The sequence below is a fragment of the Protopterus annectens genome, chromosome 5.part0, assembly GCF_019279795.1.
Source record: "Protopterus annectens isolate FY-2018-M chromosome 5.part0, PAN1.0, whole genome shotgun sequence".
In the NCBI taxonomy this organism is placed as follows: Eukaryota; Metazoa; Chordata; order Ceratodontiformes; family Protopteridae; genus Protopterus; species Protopterus annectens.
The window spans coordinates 1,270,868,690-1,270,892,652 of NC_056735.1; the positions used below are offsets into that span (position 1 = coordinate 1,270,868,690).

At 35.2% G+C, this 23,963-nt stretch overlaps 1 protein-coding gene across 1 annotated transcript in view; it reads right to left on the minus strand.

Moving 5' to 3' along the window:
- Nucleotides 1-23,963, minus strand: part of ZPLD1 (zona pellucida like domain containing 1) — a 556,217-nt gene that overhangs the window by 62,235 nt on the left and 470,019 nt on the right. The window contains exon 8 of the mRNA XM_044071987.1: nt 14,497-14,608. Within this exon, the coding sequence (XP_043927922.1) occupies nt 14,497-14,608 (112 nt within the window). The remainder of the gene's footprint in view (nt 1-14,496; nt 14,609-23,963) is intronic.

Here is a 23,963-nt window from a genome sequence, read left to right on the forward strand (position 1 = left end):
GAAGAATATATAACTGTCTTAAGAAGATAGAAAAGCGGTAAGGGGGGTATAACCATAAAAAACAACTATTTACACCATGTACTTCTATTTATACCATATTTACAACATTTACAACATATTTACACCATGGATGTCAGAGGATAACAAAATAATATAACAAAATATTTTGTAAAATCAAAAGTTACCATGTGATGGTAACAATGTCTAATGGTTATAGGGCCAGCTATGATACTGATGGAGGATTTCCTGGAATGTAGTGTTAGTGACCCACATTTTGGAAGATTATTTAGTTTGGATTAGATCAAAAAGTTTACACCAGTAATTCTGAAAATATTCTTTTTTCTTTTTGTTATTATTGCATAACTTATGTGCAGATATATATTTGATTGTCATTGATGTAAAGTTTTCCCAAGTTATTGTTGAGGGATTGACCCAATTCTTGGCTATAAAATATTTGAGAAGGGCACAGGCTGTAACACAAATGTGGCGATGGATACCCTTAAGAGATTTAGGAATTATATTTAAAGTCATGGTTTGCGAAGAGAATGTGTTTTTTTCATATCCCATTTTTCCAACTGAGTTCTGAGAGAACACCAAAGTTTGTAAATATTCTTACAGCTCCAAAAGATGTGAAGTATATCTACATGTGGGAGGGAACAGAATGGACAGGTTAGGTTTTTATTGTATCCGAATTTCAGTAAGACTGCTGGGGTATAGTAGGAATTGTTGTTTATCATAAGCTGGGTGTAAATTAGATTTTTGAAGGGGGTTATATTCAGGGTATTATTGATTGCTTCGCACTTAGACTCAAAAGAAATTTCTCCTTGTATACAGTCCCAATATTTGGAAAATAGAAGTGAATGATCATATTTAATGCTTGACACAAGTTTATAGGTATTCAAAATCATTTTGTTCCATAGGGAAAGTGATTTAATGATAGATTGTGATACTATAATATCTTGCTCCTTCACTCTATAGTTAGAGAATTTTTGTTTTATAAGTGAGCTAATTTGTCTTAAGATAGGATCATATTTGTTAGGAGCACCAAATAAAGCTTTGACCTCGGCAACATTTTTAGAGTTATAAAAGTGCCAAACTATGGTTTTCTGAACAATAGGGAAGTTTGTTAGATCAATCATTTTATTATTGATTTTTAAGTTAGGGTTTAGGTGAATAGGTTGGAGAATGGGAATAGTATTGTGCAATTTTAAGGAGGTCATCAGAGTTTGAAAGATGCGAATTTTGTTCGTTAATGTTGGCAATATCTTGAACTTGTAGTCACCATCAGCTGCTAGAAAAGGGACAGCATATGGATTGAGTTTTAACGAATATATATAGTTGCACCAGATTTTGATCCAGGTTGGGTACCAAGTTTCAGCAGAGGGATCATAGCAGGCTATTTGAATTAGATGACTAGCATTAATGATGTGGTAATATAAATTAAAATCCGGGAGACTTAAACCGCCTTTGTTCTTTGGGGTAATTAGATTCCTGTATGATATTCTGGTTGATTTAGGGAACCATAAAAACTTTGAGAATGTGGTTTCCATTTTTCTGAAAAAAATTTTTGGAATGCTTAAGAAGATGGAGTTAAGATGAAAAAGGATTCTAGGCAAAATATTCATTTTAATGATAGCAGATTTTAATAGCAAAGAAAGATTGATGTTTTTCCATCTAGTTAGATCGTTATTTATATGATCCCAGACTCTATATAGGTTTGCTTTTATTAGTTCTTGGTGAGGGTGTGTGAAATTTATTCCTAGGTATTTAAGTGTATATTTGAGAGGAATGTCAGACAGAGGGAAGTAATATTCTAAATGGCTTGCAGGGTTTAATGGAAAATAGATGATTTTGCAGGGTTTAATTTATAATTAGCAGCCTCAGTGAAAAGATTAATAGAATTTTGAATTTTATGAAGATCGGTATTGGGAAGCTCAAAATAGATGTTTAGGTCATCTGCAAATTCAGAATAATTTATATCAATGTTGAAGACTTTTGGAATATGGTGATAAGTCTTTTGTTTAACCCAGAGAAGGAAAGGTTCCAGATATAAATTGAAAAGATAAGGTGAGAGTGACAGCCCTGCCTAGTGCCATTGGTAATTTTAATAGGGCGTGATAACGTTTTATTTATATATAGGGAAGTAGAGGCATTGTTTTAAAGCACCTTAATAGTGTTGATAATAAGATCAGGAAAGTTAAAGAATTTCATGGTTAGGTAAAGGAAGTTTAGATCAACGTTATCAAAGGCTTTGGTAGCATCTAGGGTGAGTGCATAATGCGGGTGGTTATCATTTTTAAAAAAAAACATTAATGTGTTTAAGGTAAGAGTATTGTCACACAACTGCCTCTGTTTCATAAATCCCAACTGTTCAGAATAAATGACTGTAGCTATAATTTTCTGAATTCTATTAGCAAAAATGGTAGATAAGATTTTGATGTCAACATTAATAAGGGTGATGGGCCTATAGCAGAGAGGGATGGACTTGTCAGAGTTTGGTTTTGGGATGAATATTGTTTTTGAATTGTTCATATACTTATCAGTAATCCCTTTTGAGATTATATAATTATACATGGCAAGAAGAGTTTTAGAAAGGTGACGACTAAAAGTTTTATAAAATTCTCCTGTAAAACCATCAGGATCTGGCGCCTTATTTGGTTTAGGTTTTTTAATAGCTAGCATTATTTCACTCAGTGTTATGGGGCTGTTTAGAAGGGTGTTTGCGCGAATTATAATTTTGGAACAGATAGCTCATTTAGGAATTTTTTGTGCATTTCATTTGGGGTCTGGTTTTGGTGATTATAGATTTCAGTGAAGATATTTACAAAAGAGTTAACAATATCTTTATTACTGTATAAGTTTTTTCCCTTTGTATTTTATTTCATTAATATAGTTTGGTCCCTCTTTGATGTTTATGAGTCCAGCTAATGTTCTGGAGGGGGTTTGGGCCTATTCTTAATATCTATGAAGGAGTTTGAGTTCTACCAAGGATTGATTTTGTAAGTGAAATGAGTAATATTTTTTTGTATCACATGTAATTTCTTTTCCAGTTCAGGAGAAAAATCCTTTTGTAGTTGTGCATCAGTCATCTTTTGCTCATTGTTGAGGTTATTGATGTACAATTTCTCTTTTTTTTTATAATAAGATGATTTTTGTATGAGTATTCCACTGATGACCGCTTTGACCGTATCCCATTGGATATCTAAGGGGATGGTGAATAAGTAAGATTCTGCATCAGATTGGTTCAGATAATCATTAATTTCCTGCAGAACATTTTTTTTAAGAATGTTACTGTTTAGTGACCAAGTGGGACTACTACCATTGCGATTCAGGTGGTGAGTGGGATTAATACAAAGGGAGACATTCGAGTGGTCGGATATACTTCTAGCCTCAAGGGCAAAGTTTGTAATTTTGTTTGAAAAGATATCAGAGACCAAAAAATAATCAATTCCGGACCAGACTTTATGCAAAGCCGAATAAAACGTAAACTTATTTAGCTCTCTGTCATGGTCGAATATTAAAAAAGGGTCAACTAAGTTGAAGCTATTTATCAAATCCTGAATAGATGCAGTTACTTGTGAGGGCTGTTTCCTGTTTTTATTTGAACTATCATTCAAGGGGTCCATGAGTGCATTCCAGTCACCACCAATAGTGAAAAGATGATTAGGAAATTGAAGTAGTAGATTATGTATTTCATAGAAGAATAAGTGCTGGTTTGTACAAGGGATATACAGGTTTAAGAAAAGTAAAGGGGATTTTACCTGAGGGTATGAGCAGGAAATAAACACCATCTACCATACGGGTCAAATTTAGTATTTAGCACTTCACCAGGAAAGGATTTTTTCATTATTATTACAGTGCCTTTTGATGCAAGACTATTCCCTGCTGATATAACAAGTTTAATCCAATTTCTTTTTTTTTAATATTATCCCATTGAACATTTGTCATATGGGTCTCCTGTAAAAAGATGATGTTAGATTTATCCTGAAAAATCTGGTGCATAACTAGTTTATTTTTTTTTTTTGATTTCTTGAAGGCCATTTACATTCCAGGAATTCACACTAATCATCATAATTAGATTCAAAATGTAGATATATGCTAGGATAAATTAAGAAAAAAGCCCTACTAGGAATGGTGCAATTAGTAAACACATTTTTTATATATGACAGAAAGTGTAATGTGGTAATAAATCGTATTCTGGCATCCATGCTCCTTACAATAAACCCCGTGCCTAACCACCTGTCTCCCTGAGTCATTTTTGAAAAAGTTTTAGATAGATACAAGTGATCTGTTTTTAAATATTTTCCCTTATGAAGAATAATACAAGAACAGAGCAGGGAGACATATAAACTAACATCAATAGTCCAAGCGCCAACAAACATTGGACAACTACACCACCATGCCACTCCCAAAAATGTTAAGGAATATTGAAAAACATATGTACAGAGAATGCACAGTTAAAGGCAAAGTGACGTTTGAGTTAGGAGTTAAAGGCGATAATAAAACAATACCACCATAAGAACACGATACATACAGAATTTTTTGAAAATATTGACTTCGAAAATTTCCATGTAAATAGGCAAGTGAGGCTGGAGTAATATAGACAGTAAGAGTTACTAAGCAATTGAAACTAACACAATTTATAACCAGAGCTATTAATAACCATTACAGCAGATAGTGACACAGGTTCTATTTATAACTGGCATAGCAGTAAGTACCATAATATCCTAATACTATGTTTTGGTCTCCTGTCTGGAGAAGGGACAGTCAACTTAGATAAGCTCTGAACATACTGCTCTAAAGGGAGGTTAATGGTTGGGGTAATTATAACAGGAAAAAATTACAGGTTAAATATATATGTCAACAAACAGAATAGCTCTGTGTAAATGTAAATACATTTTTTACCTATCTAGATATCTAACTAGATTTACTACATATGCACTACACACAGAATTACATAACAATAGGATTAGAGAAGGAAAAATCAGTGAAGATTACTGTCAGCCAGTAACACAGCATTATAGTTTTATAGGTGCTGGGCAGAAAATGCATGCTGGTGAAAATTAGGGTTGTGTTTAAAATTTGTTCTAGTTTTAGGTCCATTTCCTCATACTTTGATCAAAGAAGTTGAGAGTTATGCCCTGAGTCTCTCTCTCTGACACACACACACACACACACACACACACACACACACACACACACACACACACACACATACACACAGATTCATATTTTCTTTCTTTCTTTCTTTTTTTTTTCCATTTTATGCTTGCTCACTATCAGGAAAGCCACATTTTGCGGGTATAAACTATGGTGACTTTTTTTTTCAGTGGATTTATTTTTATTGGGTTTTGTTTTATATTAATACCCTGATGGAGAACATTCATTTTCTAATAGGATCCTACTGATTAACTTGCCCATTATCTAATATCTTATAACTGTCATATGTTAAAGAACCAGAAAAAAAGCTATGACAGTTTACTATAACTTGGTCATAAGTGCCTAATTTGTTGGATTTCCACATATGACACTATTCCATATGACTTGATGACATGACAGAGTACCAAATTTCACACTATGTCAGTAACCTTTTTTTTTTTGCTCCATCTGAAAATCATCATTCCTCACTCGGTCCCTTGCCCCATCCACTCTGAGACTACTAGCTCACTCCTTACTCCCTCATACTTTATCCAGTATTGCTGGGGCCAGTCATGGATCCCTAGGCTACTCTGTTTATCCCCCTGTCAATTGGTAATGTAGTATGTCCTCTGCGGGCGTGGAATGTGAGCAAGTGGCGTATCACCCCACCTCCACAGTAGCTCAGCCAGGCCCACCTTTCACCACTCCACCATGCCCCCATTTGAATGACATCCCCAGCCACCACCAAGGATCATCACAGAACATGCCAGCAACACTCCAGAATAATTCAAGAATACAAGTCTACTCATGCAGATGGCTGTTAAAACACTTTTAATCTAAAAAAATAAAACATTAAAATAGTAAAATAAAAAAAGATGAGCTCATTCACATGACAATAGGATGCTTCATCAGATTTAAAGAGTAACACACAGTATAGACAGTTAAATAGTTCTAGTTTAGCACCTCAGGCCACATGACGTAAGACCTGGTTTTAAAGAGCATATTCATTCAATCCTTTACCAGTAGTTGCTTGTAATAATATAATCTACTTGGTTTCCAAATTCTCTGCACTAGTTTTAACATCTCCACCCCTAATATTTGGTGTAAAGTACTCTAGTACAAAAAAATTAAAATATGCATTGAACCTTCTCTCTTTACATGTTTTCCAAGTGCATTCCTATCATCACATTTGTTCATGATATAAATATGCTCCCTAATCCTATCTCTAAAATACCGGTTTATTTTCCCAGCATAATAACAGTTACATATAATGCCATAAGCATAAAATTCACAATTATACCTGCAGCCCATAACAGGACGTATAAAATAATCACATTCATTAATGTAGCTACAAACATTGCAACCACCACACCTAAAAGTCCCTTTATACTCTGTGGAGATCTCACCCCAGGGATCACATCAGTCGCCCTGCTGGACAGGGGCCCAGGGAAGTAAATATTGTGGGAAGAAATATCCAGGGAATTGTTATGGCTAGGCTTGGATTGGTCCTAGGGCCGATAGCCTAGTACCAACCTATGAACCTATAAGAGTCAGTCCAGATTAATTGTCTCTCAACAGGGCTTTAAAGCAGACCATTCTCTTAAGTGATTTAAAATTCCTATACGTGAATTTTGGTTCACTCCCTATTGTTTCTTTACATTTAGGGTCTGTCATAAGTATACTCCAGTGTTTCTTAAGAATGCTGCAAATATGGTGCACATTATTGGAATAATTCAAGGATAGCCTCACTGTGTCATTTCCAGCATTCCTAGATGCCTTTAAGTTTTTACAGGCATTACCAAAATATGGCTGTGCTCTCGTCTGGTGATATCCAATTACCTCATTCTGTATTTGATGAAACATTGGCTCACTATAACCCCTCTGGCAAAATGCATTTGCCAGTGTATCAAAGGAAGAATATGTGTCACTATCTTTGTTATGTAATCTTGCATGTTTAGAAAATTGTCCCTTCATTATATTTCTTTTCAGGTGTCTAGGGTGCATACTCTGTGCATGCAACAAATTATTCTTCTTACATGCCTTCTTATAGACGGTCATATCTATCCCATGGCATGTCCTTCTTATAAACACATCCAAAAAATCTATGCCTACATCAAAATATTTATAAGTGAATCTCAAATATTCAGTAGTATCATGTAGACACTGTACAAACACCTGTAGAGTTTCTCTTGTTCCTGCCCAGATCAAAAAGACTTCATCCGCAAATTGAGCATAATGCATCATGAGATGACGATTAATATTCTTCTCACTAAAAACAAACTCAGACTCCAATTGGGCCATCACCATCTTTGCACAGAAAAGATTCTATGCATATTTTTATTTTTTTGTACTAGAGGTCTTTACACCGAATATTAGGGGTGGGGGTGTTAAAACTAGTACTGAGAATTTGGAAACCAAGTGTATTATAATGTTACAAGCAACTACTGGTAAAGGACTGAATGAATATGTTCCTTTAAAACCAGCTCCTAGGTCATGTGACCAGAAGCTCTAAACTAGAACTATTTGAATGTCTACACCACTGTGTGTTACTCTTTAGATCTGATGAATCATCCTATTGTCATGTGAAAGCACTCATCTTTTTTATTTTACTGTTTTTAATGTTTTATTTTTTGAGATTAAAAGTGTTTTAACAGTTATCTGCATGAGCAGACTTGTATTCTTGGATTATTTTGTTTACTTTGGTCAGCTCTAGCTCCTCTGTTTGGCTTATTTTTGTATTCTATAGCTGTATAGCTAACTGGAGCATTGCGGAAGGCAGAAGCATTGAACTTGACTATATTCCAGCGAGTGGCAGGGTCTCTAAATATGGCCATCATTTATATCGCGTTTTGAATGTGGAAGGAAACCCACTGCTAAAACTTTCTTTTGCAATCTGATTTTTATTAGCATTTTTAAAAACACAAATACAAAAACAAATCAATAATTCACACAATGCAAATAGCTTCAAAACAGATAAGTGAAAAATCTTCATATAATCCTGCTTAAGAATGGGTACATTCAGTACTGATATAACAAAAAGAATTATTCAGCTTCTTTTAATAGACAGGATTTGCTGGGAGGTATTTGTTAATGCAGGTGTGTGAATGTATATCAGTACTCCTAAAACCTATTTGATTTAACTATATACAATATATACAAGCGACTGTCACTAAGTGATAGAGAGTTAGTGTAAGGAAACTAGAGTATATTGCCTGTACAAATGTAAGAAAAGATATCATAAAGGGTCATGATAATTGTAGTCTTTCAAGGGTTCTGCTGGAGATAAATAGTGAAGAGAAGAGGAAATTACAGGCCCACTGCTAAAACTTGACGCCGATCCGTCATTCACTTTTACCCAACAACCTGATATGGATTATAGTAACTTTAAGGCTATTTATAAGACACTCCGGAATAACTTATATAAATACAAGAGGCTTCAATGGCAAAGGTTGCATCTTGAAGCCTGCCTTACACATAAAGTGATTCTGAGAGGACTCTGCATCAGTAAAATGCCAATTTATGGGAATTCGGTCCCTGATTTATTGAAGGGACTGGCAGAATTTAAGCCTGGAGATGGGCTTCAATTATATTCAGCTAATGCTGAAGATTTTCATTCCATTTGAGACATCCTTATTGACTGAGATTAGTAAAGACATTGACAGACTTGAATAACCTATCTAACCCAGCTTTATACACTCAAAATAAATGATTTGTTTATGGATATAGGGCTGTCAGTAAAGAAACTGATTGAAGTTAAAAGGAAGAAGCTATTCTGGGACAGATCTAATTTTTCTGAAGGATGTATCTTTTCATGGCTGAAGAATGAAGGCTATATGGGGGTCTGAGAGTGATAATGTGCAGCCATCGTTAACATTGGACAAACAAGCATCTGTTATAGATGAAGGTCGCATAGTCTGTTCAGATAGTGGCAACATGGGTATTTGTAACTCCAATGAAAATATTATTAAGGATAACTTAAATATTAATAAGATCTTGAAAATAAAGAATGTAACTTTAAATGCAACTGTTTCCGCATTGAATGATAAGCATGCAGATACAACCAGTCAGCCCCCTTTTTTACAACTACAGGCTCCAGAATTGGTCAGACACAACTTGAGGGGCTGGTCAAGAAGCAGGAGTCAAATAGGACAGAAACACCAGGTAGAACTGGGCCTGCAGTGAGGAAGAAAATCCTGAGTACTTAGTCATTAACAATTCATCTCAGGAACTGACTAGTGAAAAGATTAAGGTACCGAATCTTGGTCTTTCTTTTATAGCTGTGAAAGGTTCGAATTTATATGAGGTTCTACTAGACTTTAAACTTTATATGTAACATTGCACTAAAATTAAATGTTGTAACACTGATGTACTTTTGAACCCATTTAACAAACCAAGTACCTACATTCCCATTTTCACCATTAATAGAGACTTTTAGTAAGTTTGTGAGGAGGAGATTTCTAACCTATTCAATGAGCCAGCTATGAAGAAAAAATATTTTAATATGACTAATGCGCAATGGGAAGGTTTAAATCATTTAATTCTGTAACAAGATTTATATATATGACCAGCAGATAAAGGGGGAGGGATTGTAGTTATGGATACAGAGAAGTATGTTAATGCTATGCTTACAATGTTAAATGATAGGATCATATATCATGTCTGTGAACATTGTGAAGTTGATAGGATAATCAGAAATGTATATTTATATGTATATGAGCTGCTAATGGAGGGCTTAACCGATAAATAGTTACTTGAATATTTCAATGTCGATCATCCCACTCTACCTGTTATTTATGGACTACCTAACGTTCATAAATGATATGTTGAACCCCCCCCCCCCGTGAGATCAATAGTATCAGGGAAGGGATGGGTCACTGAGCCCCTGTCTATTTTTGTTGATAAACAATTACACTCGATATTTCCCAGAAAAAAATGCGAGACACGACTGAAGAATCCAGTATGCAAAAATATTTATTACCAATCCAAACACAACATAAGTGCTTTCACAGTAACCCTGCTTCATCAGATGTGAATAAAATGCTACTAAATCATTCTTAAAAAGCCAATTCAATTAACTTCTTAGCCAGTGGCAAGCTCATGTATAATTTAAAGTGCTAAAATTCAAAAATAAAAACAATCCTAAAAATACATACATATATATATATATATATATATATATATATACACACACACACGCACATACTTATAAAACACATAAAAAGTACATGAAAATATATAAAACACAATATAACCTACACCAAGAAATATGAACATTAAAAAAACTTCTAAAAGTATAAAACATAATAATGTATAGACAAGTCAAACTTCTATCTAAATAATGGTCTAGCTTTAAGCATTGGTTTAAGGGAGATTTTTGTCATTCAAACCATTACCAGAATCACCCCTTAATTTAATAATCCACTTAGCTTCTAACTTCTCTGTGAGATTCCTAATGTCACCCCCACTTTTGTCTTCATAAACTCTCCCAATGATTAAAAACTTAAAGGTATGTAATGCTGCAGTGTCCTTAACATGCTAGCCAGGGCATTGGTCAATATACGATATTATATATTTGTTCTCTAATCCTCTTCCTAAAAAGCCTATCTGTTTTTCATATATAAAATTTGGAACAGATAACACAATAAGCTAAGTACACCACATGCTTGGACTTACAACTTGCAGCAACATTAAACTTGTAATTTTTACATTGCTCTGGATGAAAAAACACAGCAGTGCTATCTAAATAGCTACAATAACTACATTTCCCACATGGTCTAGTACAACTAACCCCCACCAGATCTAATGTCCTTTTTAGGATAACAAAGTTGTCGTTTCAAAGACCTCATATTCTTAAACATGAACTTTGATTGATCCCCTAGTATTTCTCTTATACTGTAAGAGTTAACATTACTAGAATAGTGTATCAGAATTTTCAAAAAGCTCTTACCACATCCAGTTGACTTAGAACTTTTTTCTAACTAACCAAAAAATGTGGCTTAGCTGACCCTTCTCTTAGCTGTGTGACTTTATTAACCATTTGGTACAATTTAGCAGAGAATTTACCCTTATTGTCAACTATAATTCTCACATCCAGAAAATCTACACTCTTATCTGAACATGTGGAGGGAAATTTAAGAAAAGTGGTACTTGAATCGATATATCTCTCAAATTCAGTAAAACATTGTATACTGTTGTCCCACATTAGAAACACGTCATTGACAAATCTCTGATAGAAAATTACCAGGTCTTCAAATGGTTCCCTCATCGTGTGCTCAAGCTCTCACACAGCCATAACCATAAAGAATGAAGAAAAGGACCTAAGACTAGCACAAATTTTAAACACAACCCTAAGTTTCATCAGCATGCATTTTCTGCCCAGTATTAACACCTATAAAACTATAGTGCTGGGTCATTGGCTGACAGTAATCTTCAATGATTTATCTGGAAATGGAGCATTTTCAAGAAACAGAATAAAATTACTTTAGAGGCATGAGGATAGGGGATTCCAGTGCTTTGCTTTCTATGAGTTTTTTCCATTCATTTGATCATGATGAGACATCTAAAGTATACTCAGTGAAGAAAGGATCTGTAATTTCTGGGCATGTTTGTGTGCGTGTGAGTATGTCTACCTGTCCCTCTACATATGTGTGTGCACATGCATGTGTATGTATAAGATTTGCTCTACATATGTGCATGAATCTTTTAGTCAGTCTATTTGTCAGTGCATGTGCATCTATATGTGTATAGGGGGGAGGGAGATTAAATACTTATAAACTATTAAAAGCTGTAAAACAATTCAACAGCTATCCCATTATCTAAGTACAATGATGCCCTCCTGGTTAGCAGTTGTCAGGGAGGTTAATTATTATTGCTTACTTGTTAGTTGGTATGTGGTGCTCTAATAAATCAGAGTATGATATACATTACTTTGACATACAGCAGAGTTTTTAGGGTACTAGCATAGTGCAATATGAAATACTGTGTCTGATCAGGACAATTATAGGATGCTAACATAGTATGATATGTGGTACTCTGACATATGACAAGAGTTATTCTGGCATAATGTGATATGTTGTACTCTAACATAAGACAATGTGATGAATGGAATTCTAACATATAGCTGATTTATAAAATATTAACATAGTACAATATATGAAACTCTGACATATGACTGCTAAAGGAATAGCTCTGCAACAATATTATTTGATTTTTGATTGTTTTGTTTGCTTTGGTCAGCTCTAGCTCCTCTATTTGGCTTATTTTCATATTTTAACACCTCAGAGTAGGTACAACTGTCCCTCCCTGCCACTTCTTCAGTCACCACAGCTATTAATCCTAATCAAACCTGGGTTGCCTGCGCCATAGTGAGAGCTTTATCCCTCTTCTCCACCAGAGTGGTTAAACAGTGTCAGCATCCTATAAAACTTTCATATGTTGTGATCCCATATATATAAATACTGCGTATCATACTATGCAACACATGCATAGCTGGTTCAAATAGTGCCCTGGCACTGTATTATGAACCAGCACCCCAAACCCTCAACTCTTCCATTGAAGAGCAAAAAAAAACAGATGTTCCTTCTACTGACACACTAACCAGCCCCTTTCTCCTGCCTCAGCCATTCATGTCCCATTTCTGCCCCAACCCTCCTCCAATATATGTTATTTAAAAAAGTCTTCTTTTAAACTGTAGCAAACTGTTTGCTACAAATGCAGTTTATACCTAGCTTGCACAGAGTGCTACAGCTCCCAAGTTTTAGTTTAAAAAAATCTTCTTTTTAAATTGTAGCAAACTTTTCCCAATAAATGTAGCAAATCAGTTGCTACAGTTTATATCCTGTGCTACAATGATCATGTTTTAGTTTAAAAAAAGAAATGCATACATACATGCATTTTTTTTTTAATTTTTTTACTTTTAAACTGTAGCAAGCAGTTCCTACAGTTTAGACCACATGCAAGGTGCTATAGTACTTGGATTTGACAATAATGCAATATTGACTTTTAACAGTTGGTATTCCATTAAAGTGAGATTGGGATCAGCAGATTGTACCCTCCTAATACTTTGCATAATACTTTGTGCCTGGGGAAGTTCCCCTCTTGCTCCACCCTGGCTATGCTACTACTATGCCAAAATAGCTCTTATGTATGTCACAGTGCCACATATCATACTATGCTAGTATAATAAAACTTTGTTGCATGTCATACTAACAAATATAACACTATGCTAGTCTCCTATAGCTCTTTTGCAAATTAGACTACTGCATATGACACTATGCTAGTATCCTATAACTCTATTGTGTGTCACATGAGTACCACATATCACATTATATGGATATCCGGTAACTCTTCTAATAGGTCAGAGTACCACGTATCACAGCATGTCAACATCCTACAGTTCCTGTCATATATTAAACTACCACATATGACACTATGCAAGTATCCTATAACTCTATCGTGTGTCACATGAGTACCACATATAACATTATGTCAGTATCCTGTACCTCTTCTCGTATGTCAGAGTACCATGTATCACAGGACATCAACATCCTACGATTTCTGTCATATATTAAGCTACCACATCATACTATGCCAGTATCCTATAACTCTGTAGTATTCTAATGCACTACATATTACACTGTGCTAGTATCATGGTAATGAATAACCACATTTGAAATCAGGTATTTCAGTAAGGTTAATCTAATACTGGCAGGTTTTACTCCATGTTTATTATCTGACATTTAATCATTTGAATTTTTTATTAAATTAAAAAAAACACCAAACAATGAGGAAACAATAAGCACAAGAAAAACGAAAAACAGTAGGGTACCAGGAAGTACCAGAGTAAAATAAAATTTAAAATAAATCCAAAGGCTTTGTGATTCAAACAAAAAACATACTTTATTAATGCTTAACTTTACCACCAGATTTTCATCTCATGCAAAAGGACTTTATCAGAGATGAAAATGTGGTGATAAAGTTGATAAACTTAAGCATTAATAAAGTATGTTTTTTCTGTTTGAATCACAAAGCCTTTGGATTTATTTTAAATTTTCTTTTACTCGGGTACTTCCTGGTCCCCTACTGTTTTTGTTTTTCTTTTAAATTAAAAAAGACAAAATGAAAGACTTGGTACAAGCATAAAGCATATTGCAGCCTGTTTTTTTGGGCGTTGTGATTGTTTGTTTGTGTGTCTGTGTGTACGTGTGTGTGTGTGTGTGTGTGTGTGTGTGTGTGTGTGTGTGTGTGTGTGTGTGTGTGTGTGTGTGTGTGTGTGTGTGTTCTGTCATGCTCATATCCATGTGAGTGTTTATGTGACTACAGATAGACAGACAGACAGACATATATTGTGAAACTTACCACTTCTAGTGATAATGGGCCCAGCTGTTAAAACCGCATTTCCAGAAATACCTTGAACGGTTGCTGCTGTTGTTATTATATCTCTCCGCCTTCTTCTCCTGTAGTAGCAGTTCTGTGGTTTTAAATATTAAGGTGAAACAGATTTTATTGGCACTAAGGACATTAGCTTGCCAAAAATTGCTATAGGTGTTGTTACTGAAATGAAAGGTTACTAGTTGCAAGCTTAATCTCTGATGTTTACTCTTAGCATTGTTTATGCTATTCAAGTTTTTGATATAAAACGCATAAACTGTCTTGACTGCAAAATAAGTGTAGAGAAAAACTTGTCAAAGAACAATGAAACAATATGCCAGTGCAGCTGCTATAATTTGAGTGATGTTAAACAAAATAATTACTCAGTACCTGAGTCTCACATTTATCACATTCAAAGTTTCATAATTAAATACACTTCAAAGGCATGACTGTGGCCTAAATCTGTCCTTTTGCAACTCAGAGTATACATTTATAGAGGTGGCTCATGAAGAACAGTTAAGAAAATGTTTATAGTATGGTATGTTGATAACTTGACCAATGCAGAACAACAAATTTGACTTACCAGTAACACTTTTCCTAATGGGATTTCTGCCAACTATATTGAAACAGAATCTGTCTTTCAGAATCACAGAATAGCATTTGGCTAATTTAGCCATGCAGGTAAATTATAGTAATATTATAGCTAGCCAAATGCAGAGTCATTAAATATATTTTTCTGTGAACTCTGAGAAGACAAAGAGTTACCAGGCTGATTTTTCTTATGGACATATTCTCTCCCTCAGTGGTCCAGCTACAACTTAGAAGAGAAGACATAAGTAAGTGTGATATGAGGAGCACAGCCTACCATAATGGGGGCCAGGGGCACAGTTCACACTGCTTGGTCAATTTCAGAAGAATGTCTTTCAACCAGAATTATACAATAAAGGCTCATTACTACTAAAAGAGAAGTGCATTGATCAGAGCCTAACCAACGTGCCCATTATAAATCGAGCCTATACTAATAGAAAAAAGTTTGTCTGCTGCAGTACAGTTGAGCAGTTAGGCTTTCTATTGGCACATACTGGGAGACAAGGCAAAATATGAGAAAAGTCAGGTATGTTTTGCAAAACTAAAGATACAGAAACATATCTGATTTTCCTTGCATTTTTGTACTGTCCCTCATAAAATCACAGTCCACAGCATATCTGTTTGACTGCCTTATATCTGGTTTCCTGTAACTATTTCAAAAACACATGGAAATAAAATACAACATTGAATTCAAATAAATAAATAAATAAGAACTCTGATGATCGAGAGACTCCACTGATATTAACAATTCTAGTAAGAACTGAGACTGCATCCTTTAGGCAGTCAACCTCTATTGTTTACTTAATGTTAAAACAGGACACCACAGTGTACACATAGCACCTGGTTCAGTAATTGTTAAAAAAAAATAAAAAAATAAAAAGAAAAAGAAAAGAAAAAAAGTGCAGCTCCAACCGTGATACATTCAGGACTGTGAGCCATAACTGAAAATATTTAGGAACTAGTGTCACACAATTTTACTTTTTCTTGGGGACCCAACACAGGAATAGAAGAGGGTCTGCACAGTAATGTAATACATGTGCTGGGACTGACTGTTAACTCCTTCCCACTATGTCATATCACTAAGTATAGGCTAATGTTTGCATTTTGGGATGAAGAAAGGAGTCGTAATTAGAATTCTGACAGTGTCCCTTTAAACAGTTAAAAAAAAAAACAACAACAGCGATTCTGTTTTCTGCATCACTTACCTTCCATTGCCTTACAAGCATGGGAACATAAGTTCATCAGCATACAGAAAGCAATGCAGAAGAAGGCTGAATGGTGGTTATACAAAGACATTATTTAAAAAATGAAAGCATTTTTTTTTTCTTAAATTGTATAATGGCAATGATTCATAACTGTGTGTGGGTATATCAAGTTTTACCCTTGGTTGCCTTTGTTTATTCACTCAGGCTTTGTCTTTGTGACCAAACCCCACCAACTGTGGCTAAATCCTCATATACCCTCACACAGTTGTGGATTGTTGCTAAAGTATTCAGCTACTGAGCTGTATTTTAGTAAAGCAGACAGATTAAGAAATGAGCACAGATTGGTTAATGGAGTGAAATTGTTCCATTAACCCTGTGTTCAGTGATAGGCGTTGATCTGACCTGGGAGCTATGCTTAACATTTATCATCTCAGTTCATTACCTGTGACTGTGTCATGCATGAACTATTAGACTATTAGTATCTAGATGTTAAGCATAGAGTTGCTGAAAACCTGCATTCCGTAAAACTGACATTCCTATTTGCATATGATTGCAGAAATTTAGATTTAGTATAGTTAGTGGGTTGGAGCTGGGCTGCCTTTCTTTAGGAAGATAATGTGCTTTAGTTTAACTCGGAACAATTTTCAGGGAAACAATTTTGGAGATTTATGATTCTTAGAAATTATCTTCTCAGCATGGATCCTGAATCCTTTATCACATATTCTGTGCTTTGGTTTTATGTTGCCAAAGTCAGTAAAGACAGGGAGAAAATTTATTTTACACAAGTTTAGTATATTTAGAAATCAGGGGTGTGGTAGTGGCAGATTCCCTGGCAGACTCTCTGCATTAAGGGAGTAACAAGGTCTTGTCCCCACTAAAATAACTATTTGAAAGTTTTCAATGATTTTTTGAACAATCTCTTGATGAAATGTGATTATGTGTTGGCATGTTTTAGTTTTGATTATTTATACCAAAACTAAAGATGAGTAATTATAGTCTATCATGTTGTATTGAAGGATGGGCAAATTTCATTTTATTTAGCCAAGCTGGTGCCTGCATTTTTTTCTTTTGTTGTTGGAATCTCTGATTTTATCTCATTTGCAAATGCAAATGCAGATGATTCTTTGCTTTTGAATTATTGAATTAAAGCATTTACTTGTTTGCTCATCATTATAATATGTATACATATTTTTTCTCCCCATTTTCTCTATAAGCTGTGGCTCTCTATTTTGGAGTATGCATTTGTTCACTTTTTTATATATAATTGTACATAAATGATAAAGTGTTACCCAATTTTCAGTGTAGTTTTATTTATTTATGTATTTATTGAAAGGAATTGAGCAGAACTCATTTTCAGCAGGGTCCCAAGGAGAAAAACTCCACAAATGCATTGGTCACAAAGGTTGTACATACATAAATGAGAATACAATTAAGTCAATAACTTGAATTGCAAGTTGGCAAAACATTTCAGTAAATGTGTTCTGCCTGTTGATAGCTGAAACTGCATGTCATCTTTTGAAAATATAGTTGCATAATCAAATACAGTTTGGGCACTTTCATAATAAACTGAGAAGTAAACATATTATATTGATTACTTTTCATTCTGATCTTGGGTGGTATTTATGGTGAAAAATGGTTCAGAATACCATATAAATTCCTCTATTTTTTCAGTAAACATCTTTATCAAATTATCACGTTTGACATAGGCAATCTTACATTTATATAAATGAAAAACAAACAACATTGACACCACTTTAATTGCAAAAAATTTACATCACAGACACCATTGAAACAACTGTAGTTGCAAACATCACTTATAATCTATGCAGTCACTGTCAGTTAAGCATTGTACAGCTCATTCAAATCTTGCCTCATAAACCTTGTTCCTTCCTCGTGTTCTGTTGTCCTTATTGGATGAGTACCAGTGGATATTTGGTACGGTGTAACTTAAAACTGTATTTTTTTATTTAAGAGAGGTACTGCTACTGGGACTCATATGTCATGTAACCATGTATTTTGAGTCAGTCTGAAGAAAGACTTTCTGGTGTTAAAACTGTTTATTGCACATTACTCAATTTTGATGGGGTATTCAAACACACATGGCACAGTGCCTTAAAAGAAGTAGCACAGTGATTCCAAGAGATATATGCAGCACAATTGCCCCAACAGAGAACTAGAATAGTATGCATCATTTTCATGTTAATAAGAGCTATCATATATGCAAATGACAAAATCAAACATGACAGTATAATTCAAAAATGCATGCAAAATTATTCAATGAGCCTCAGTGATCAGGTATTCTAAGCACTATTAGTGTTTTGGTGTCCAGAGATATTGCTGATAGTGAGATGCTGGACGTAGGAGTAGTTGGTCAGCATGTGCTACCACCTTGGGAGCTGCTATCCACAGTGGAAGATGCAACCACCCTCCATATTGCACTTGGGTCCAGCAGTGGCTGACATATCACCACCTCCACAAGCAGGACATTGAGAACTGCTGCCATATGGACAGTCTCTCCATGTGGAAGCTAATTGACTTTTGTTGTCCTCGTATGGAATCAAGGGAGATATGTTGACTGCTTATTTCAGTGAAAATGATGGTTTGTACAGTATTAATCATGCTATAGAGACTGTCATTGTCCAACAAGTCTTTAGAAGATTAAAAGTTTCACAGACATCGGCCTCACAAATCCTACATCAGTTCCATGGCATAATGCTTCAGCATATCGAGGAGCATATCTGGTTTCCATTGCAGTGAAGGAATGAAACATCACTATGCAGGTATTCCACAATATTTGTCATTTCCTTGAGATCCTGGGAGCCACTGATCCATTGTAACCACAATGCTAACAAGTCTCCACCTGCTCTACATGTTGTCCACATGTTGGAAGGGCTTCTACTCAATCCATTACAGTGCACAGGTATTATATACTGTGCCCCTGTGCACTACCCATGAAGTTTCCCTGACTCCCACACTGCCACCTATGTGACCTATGGATGGAATGTGGCCAGAAGGGCAGGACAGCAGTTAAGGCTTGCAGGATGAGCACACAAGAGATGAGGAGGGCATCTGATGCAGAACATGGATTCACTATGATTTGTTATACTTCATCTAAGTGAAACATGGCTTAACAAGATGAGGGCAGTAAAAATAATTGTTCTGTGTGGTTATTTTGCTTAAATACAATACTACACATTTTTATCTACTTATTTAAGTAATGGTTTCCTGTTGTCTCTTTTTGTTTCAAGATATGTTCTTTGGGGATGTATGCCTTTCTTAATATGTTGCTGTTTAAAATTAAAAAAGCTGTTAAGCTGTTGATGTTGAAACTTCTGATAGTCCCACTGAAAAAATTATAGAAAGCAGCATGTGGCGTACCTAGGGAGACTGTTTCACTCCTTGGGCGCAGCTATCTTTTATGCCCAGTTCTACTATAGCAATAACCCACGCCTGGGTGTGGGTAATGCTAAATTTACCCACTGTGGGTAAATTTAGCATTACCCACACCCAGAAGTGGGTTATTGCTATTATACCATGACATTATTTAAGAAAAGAAACTATTCCTTTTCTTAAATAATGGCATAGTATAATGCCTGTTTACTGCCCTTCCGCAGATGTCTGGCATCGCGGCAGTTCTGATGTACTGCGCCTGCGCAGTACATCAGAGTTGGCAAAAGCAACGGAGAAAGTAAGATCTCCGTTGCTTTTTAGTGTTTCGCTATGTTAAATGAGTTTAACATAGCGAGACAGTTAAAATAAGCAACGGAGATGTCCGTTGCTTATTTTAAAACTGTCTCGCTATGTTAAACTCATTTAACATAGCGAACATAAAAGCAACGGAGATCTTGCTTTCTCCGTTTTTAAACACTGTCTCGCTATGTTAAATGGGTTTAACATGGCGAGACAGCTTTAAAATAAGCAACGGAGATCTCCGTTGCTTATTTTAAAGCTGTCTCGCTATGTTAAACCCATTTAACATAGCGAGACAGTGTTTTTAAAAAACGAGTTATACTAATGGAAAAAAGTCCGGGCGACCGGACCTTTTTCCATTAGTATAACTCGATTTACAACGGGCACGCTGGCCAATCAGCGTGCACGTTTTTGGGGGGGTCATGGTATAATTATAAATAAGTCCTATCCTTTTTTTTCAAGCTGTAGTGCCTAACCCTCCCATATAATGTCCATATTATCTGCTTTAAACTTGGTTATAAGACACATATATAAAATGGAACTGTTCTGTAAATTAGCCAGATATCTGAAGAATCATTTAGGAAAAAAGTATATGTTATGATCATCTAGAAAAGAATTTTAATAATACATTAGCTAAGCACTCTGATGCTTGTTCTTCCTTTAAGAAATTTTGCTTTCGAATTTTAGAGAAATGTCAGTCAATCCCTGTGGGCTGAATGGTAAACCAAACATGAATATAAAGAGTTGCTATGGTAACTCAGACTTCTTAATGCTACCACCCCACCTGGTTTAAATGATCATATTTCTTTTCAACCTGTGTTGAAGTTAATGGAAGTCAAACTTTAATCTTATTTTTAACCTTACTATTTTAATTCAAACAGGCTATTCTTAATGCTGGAAAAACTTTGGATTTCATTGTTTAGATCCATGGACATCTAGTCTTTATAAATATTACAGTTAGGATATTTTTATATACCTTAATACCTTAACACTTTACGTGTCGATATATTGACATGTGACAATACTGCTTGATTTGCTGTTATGGAGACCTTTGTAACTTGTTATGGACAAATATGCTAAACATTTTAAACATTTTATTTAAGGTTATTAAAAGTTTTTTTTGGGCCTGTATCAGAAGCTTGAGATTTCAGAAACTTGAAATTTATATTGTTGAGATAATATGATCGAGTTTCTGAAAACTCAAACTTGAAAAAACAACAAACATCTACCTTTTTTTTTTTTTTTTACATTTTTGTACCCCCTCCACCCGCTGCATATTATATCGTCCATTTCCAAGATCGCACTACATTAGGGGAAAAGGGTAAATTCCCCATTCCTCACTGTTTTGCAATCTCCACTCAAAAGCTTTGAGTTTTTGGAAACTTGATGATATTATTTTGACAATATGAATTTCGAGTTTCTGAAAACATCAGCTTCTAAAAGCAACCTGTTTTTTATATATTAGTTTTCATAAGTAGTTTTGAATGGTTCTTTGCCAGCTTGCATTCCTGGACATGCACCTTTGTTTGGTTACATAACTGAAGACGTCAGCTTTTAAATGAATACACTTATCACAGCTAATAAAAACTGAATAATGCTGGCTTCTGGTCTATTTTAATTTTTTGAATTTTTTGGGATATTTATCGTAACCATGGGATTTCTGTTCTGTTTAAGACTTCTAACAATTGGTAGACCTCTATAACCTAAGGTCACTCATAGATCTCTGGACTTTCTAGATATTCCCTACAGTTTTACTTATTTTTCCTGGTCCACTTTCCCTGAGGGCTTTATCAAGTTTGGTATAGTAACAGATATCACTTGCAGAGTGAACCATTTTAGGCCGGGTTACCAGCATGGGGTTAAATGTTAAACACTTAATATTTTCAGCATATTAAACTAAGGGTTTTCAAAGTTTATGAGTAGGCTGTCTGCTTCTAAAGCTAGGTGTGGCCTTCCTCTTCTCCTGTCATTGAAAAAGAGTGCCTTGCCTGTAATTTGGAGGATTCTTATAGCCAGCATTTGTACTACTTGGCTCGGACTTGTATGAGAGGGGTATCCTGGTCCCCTCTGTCAGGTATTACTTTTAATGTATTGCTGAAAGGGATATTAAGCCATTTCAATAATATTCTGCACAGATTTCAGAGCAAATGTGACTTTAGCATGTGCTTACTTTTAAGAAACTCTGATATCTAAGGCATATGGTTTCTTAGGATTATGTTATACTGTAGATGTAAATAAAGCAGGTTATTCCTAATTACCCTCCTATGCATAACATAGTTTTGATTCTGGGAGTTGAAACAGGATACGGTAAGGACAGTTTTAGCTTACTGTTTCAACTGGATACACCCTTTGGGGCTAAGCCTTTTGATTAAGGTTGCACTTTACCTTGAAGAAACTCAAGGTATACTAGTTTGTGTGTGTGTGTGTGTGTGTGTGTGTGTGTGTGTGTGTGTGTGTGTGTGTGTGTGTGTGTGTGTGTGTGTGTGTGTGTGTGTTTCTATATCAACCCAGCTGTTAGCTAGGCAGTCCCAACAAATGAATTTGACATTCCTTTACTGCTGCCTAGGGGTGATTCTAGTTCATTAACATTTTCCCTTTTCCTTTTGTTTGCCTTTATATTCTTGAAGATGGCCAATGGTGTTGTTTGTTCAAGAGTAATCTATTTTTTTATCTTTCTTGGTACACTTTGTGGTGTTTCACCCTCCCTATTCATTTGTAAGAATACAGTGTGCTAATCCAACCATAAATTATTAATTGTAGAGAAGTAGATATGAAGAAAGTAACATATTAAAACAGTGTGAATGACTCATACTAACTGCAGATATGTGTATTCACCAGTGCCTCTTCAGCAAGATCCTTCCAACCAACTTCAATGCTTCCAATCACTTGCTACTGTGCATTGGTGTTTTGTTGTGGTCATAAGTAGGGCATTTGGAATTACTCAAACATAAAAAAATATCAACTGAGTCATGCAGAGCAAGGGCTAAGAACAAAAATAACTGTCAATAATACAGTACGTCTCAACTAGTATCTCAAAACAGGTGCACAGTTTGTAGAGTTGATCATCAATGGTTTTGAATAATATGGCAGGGTTATAACATGTTCTGTCAAAAAGGACCAGACTGTAGTTTATTTCCTCTGTTCTTTTGTCTTCTGTAGTGGAGACTAAGGTGATACATTTTTTTTCCTTCTTCTGTCTTTTTTTTAAACTTAGATATTTTATTTTGTGGCCATAGTCCCATCCGTCTCAGAGGGTTCCCTTCCTCACCTCAGTCCTTAGAGACTGAGGGTAGTCTTTCTGGATTACCTATAGACTGACAGGGAGATTTTACATGGTTGGCAAAGGTTATGGCCAGTTTAAATGCTGGGAAGGAAAGTAAAAACTCTTAAATTATTCTGGAATGTTTGCATTGGAGTCATTTATTTGCTGCCTTTGAAAGTAACACTTACATCCATACTTTGTTCAGAACCACCACAGATATGTTTGTTGTACCCATTTAGATTTCAGTACTGTTTGATGTATTTTGATAAATGATAGTATAATATTATAGAATGCCTACACAAATAGTCATGGCTTATACACAGAGAATGAACCAAAAGTCTTTGACAAATTTAAGCAGCCTGACCTTTGGCTATAATATGCATACAGAGGTAAGAAAGTCTTCTAAAGCCATAGACACTAATGTGAGGGAGTATGTGTCTAGCTATCACAAAGTCTAGACACCATTCTCTAAGTATTTATGGAAAGGATGACAAACTATAATGTATTATTATGCCCTTATTTAACTAGATATTTGATCCACCTAGAGGAAGAAAGTACAACAACAGAATGTTACCAAAAAGGGAGGTAAAACAGCTAGGTAATGAAAATCTTTTCCAACCTATTAAGGTGTTTTTGTTTTTATACACATTACTTGGGCTAGTCAATGTTTGGTTTTCGATGCAAATGTAAAATCTACAAATACTTGTTAG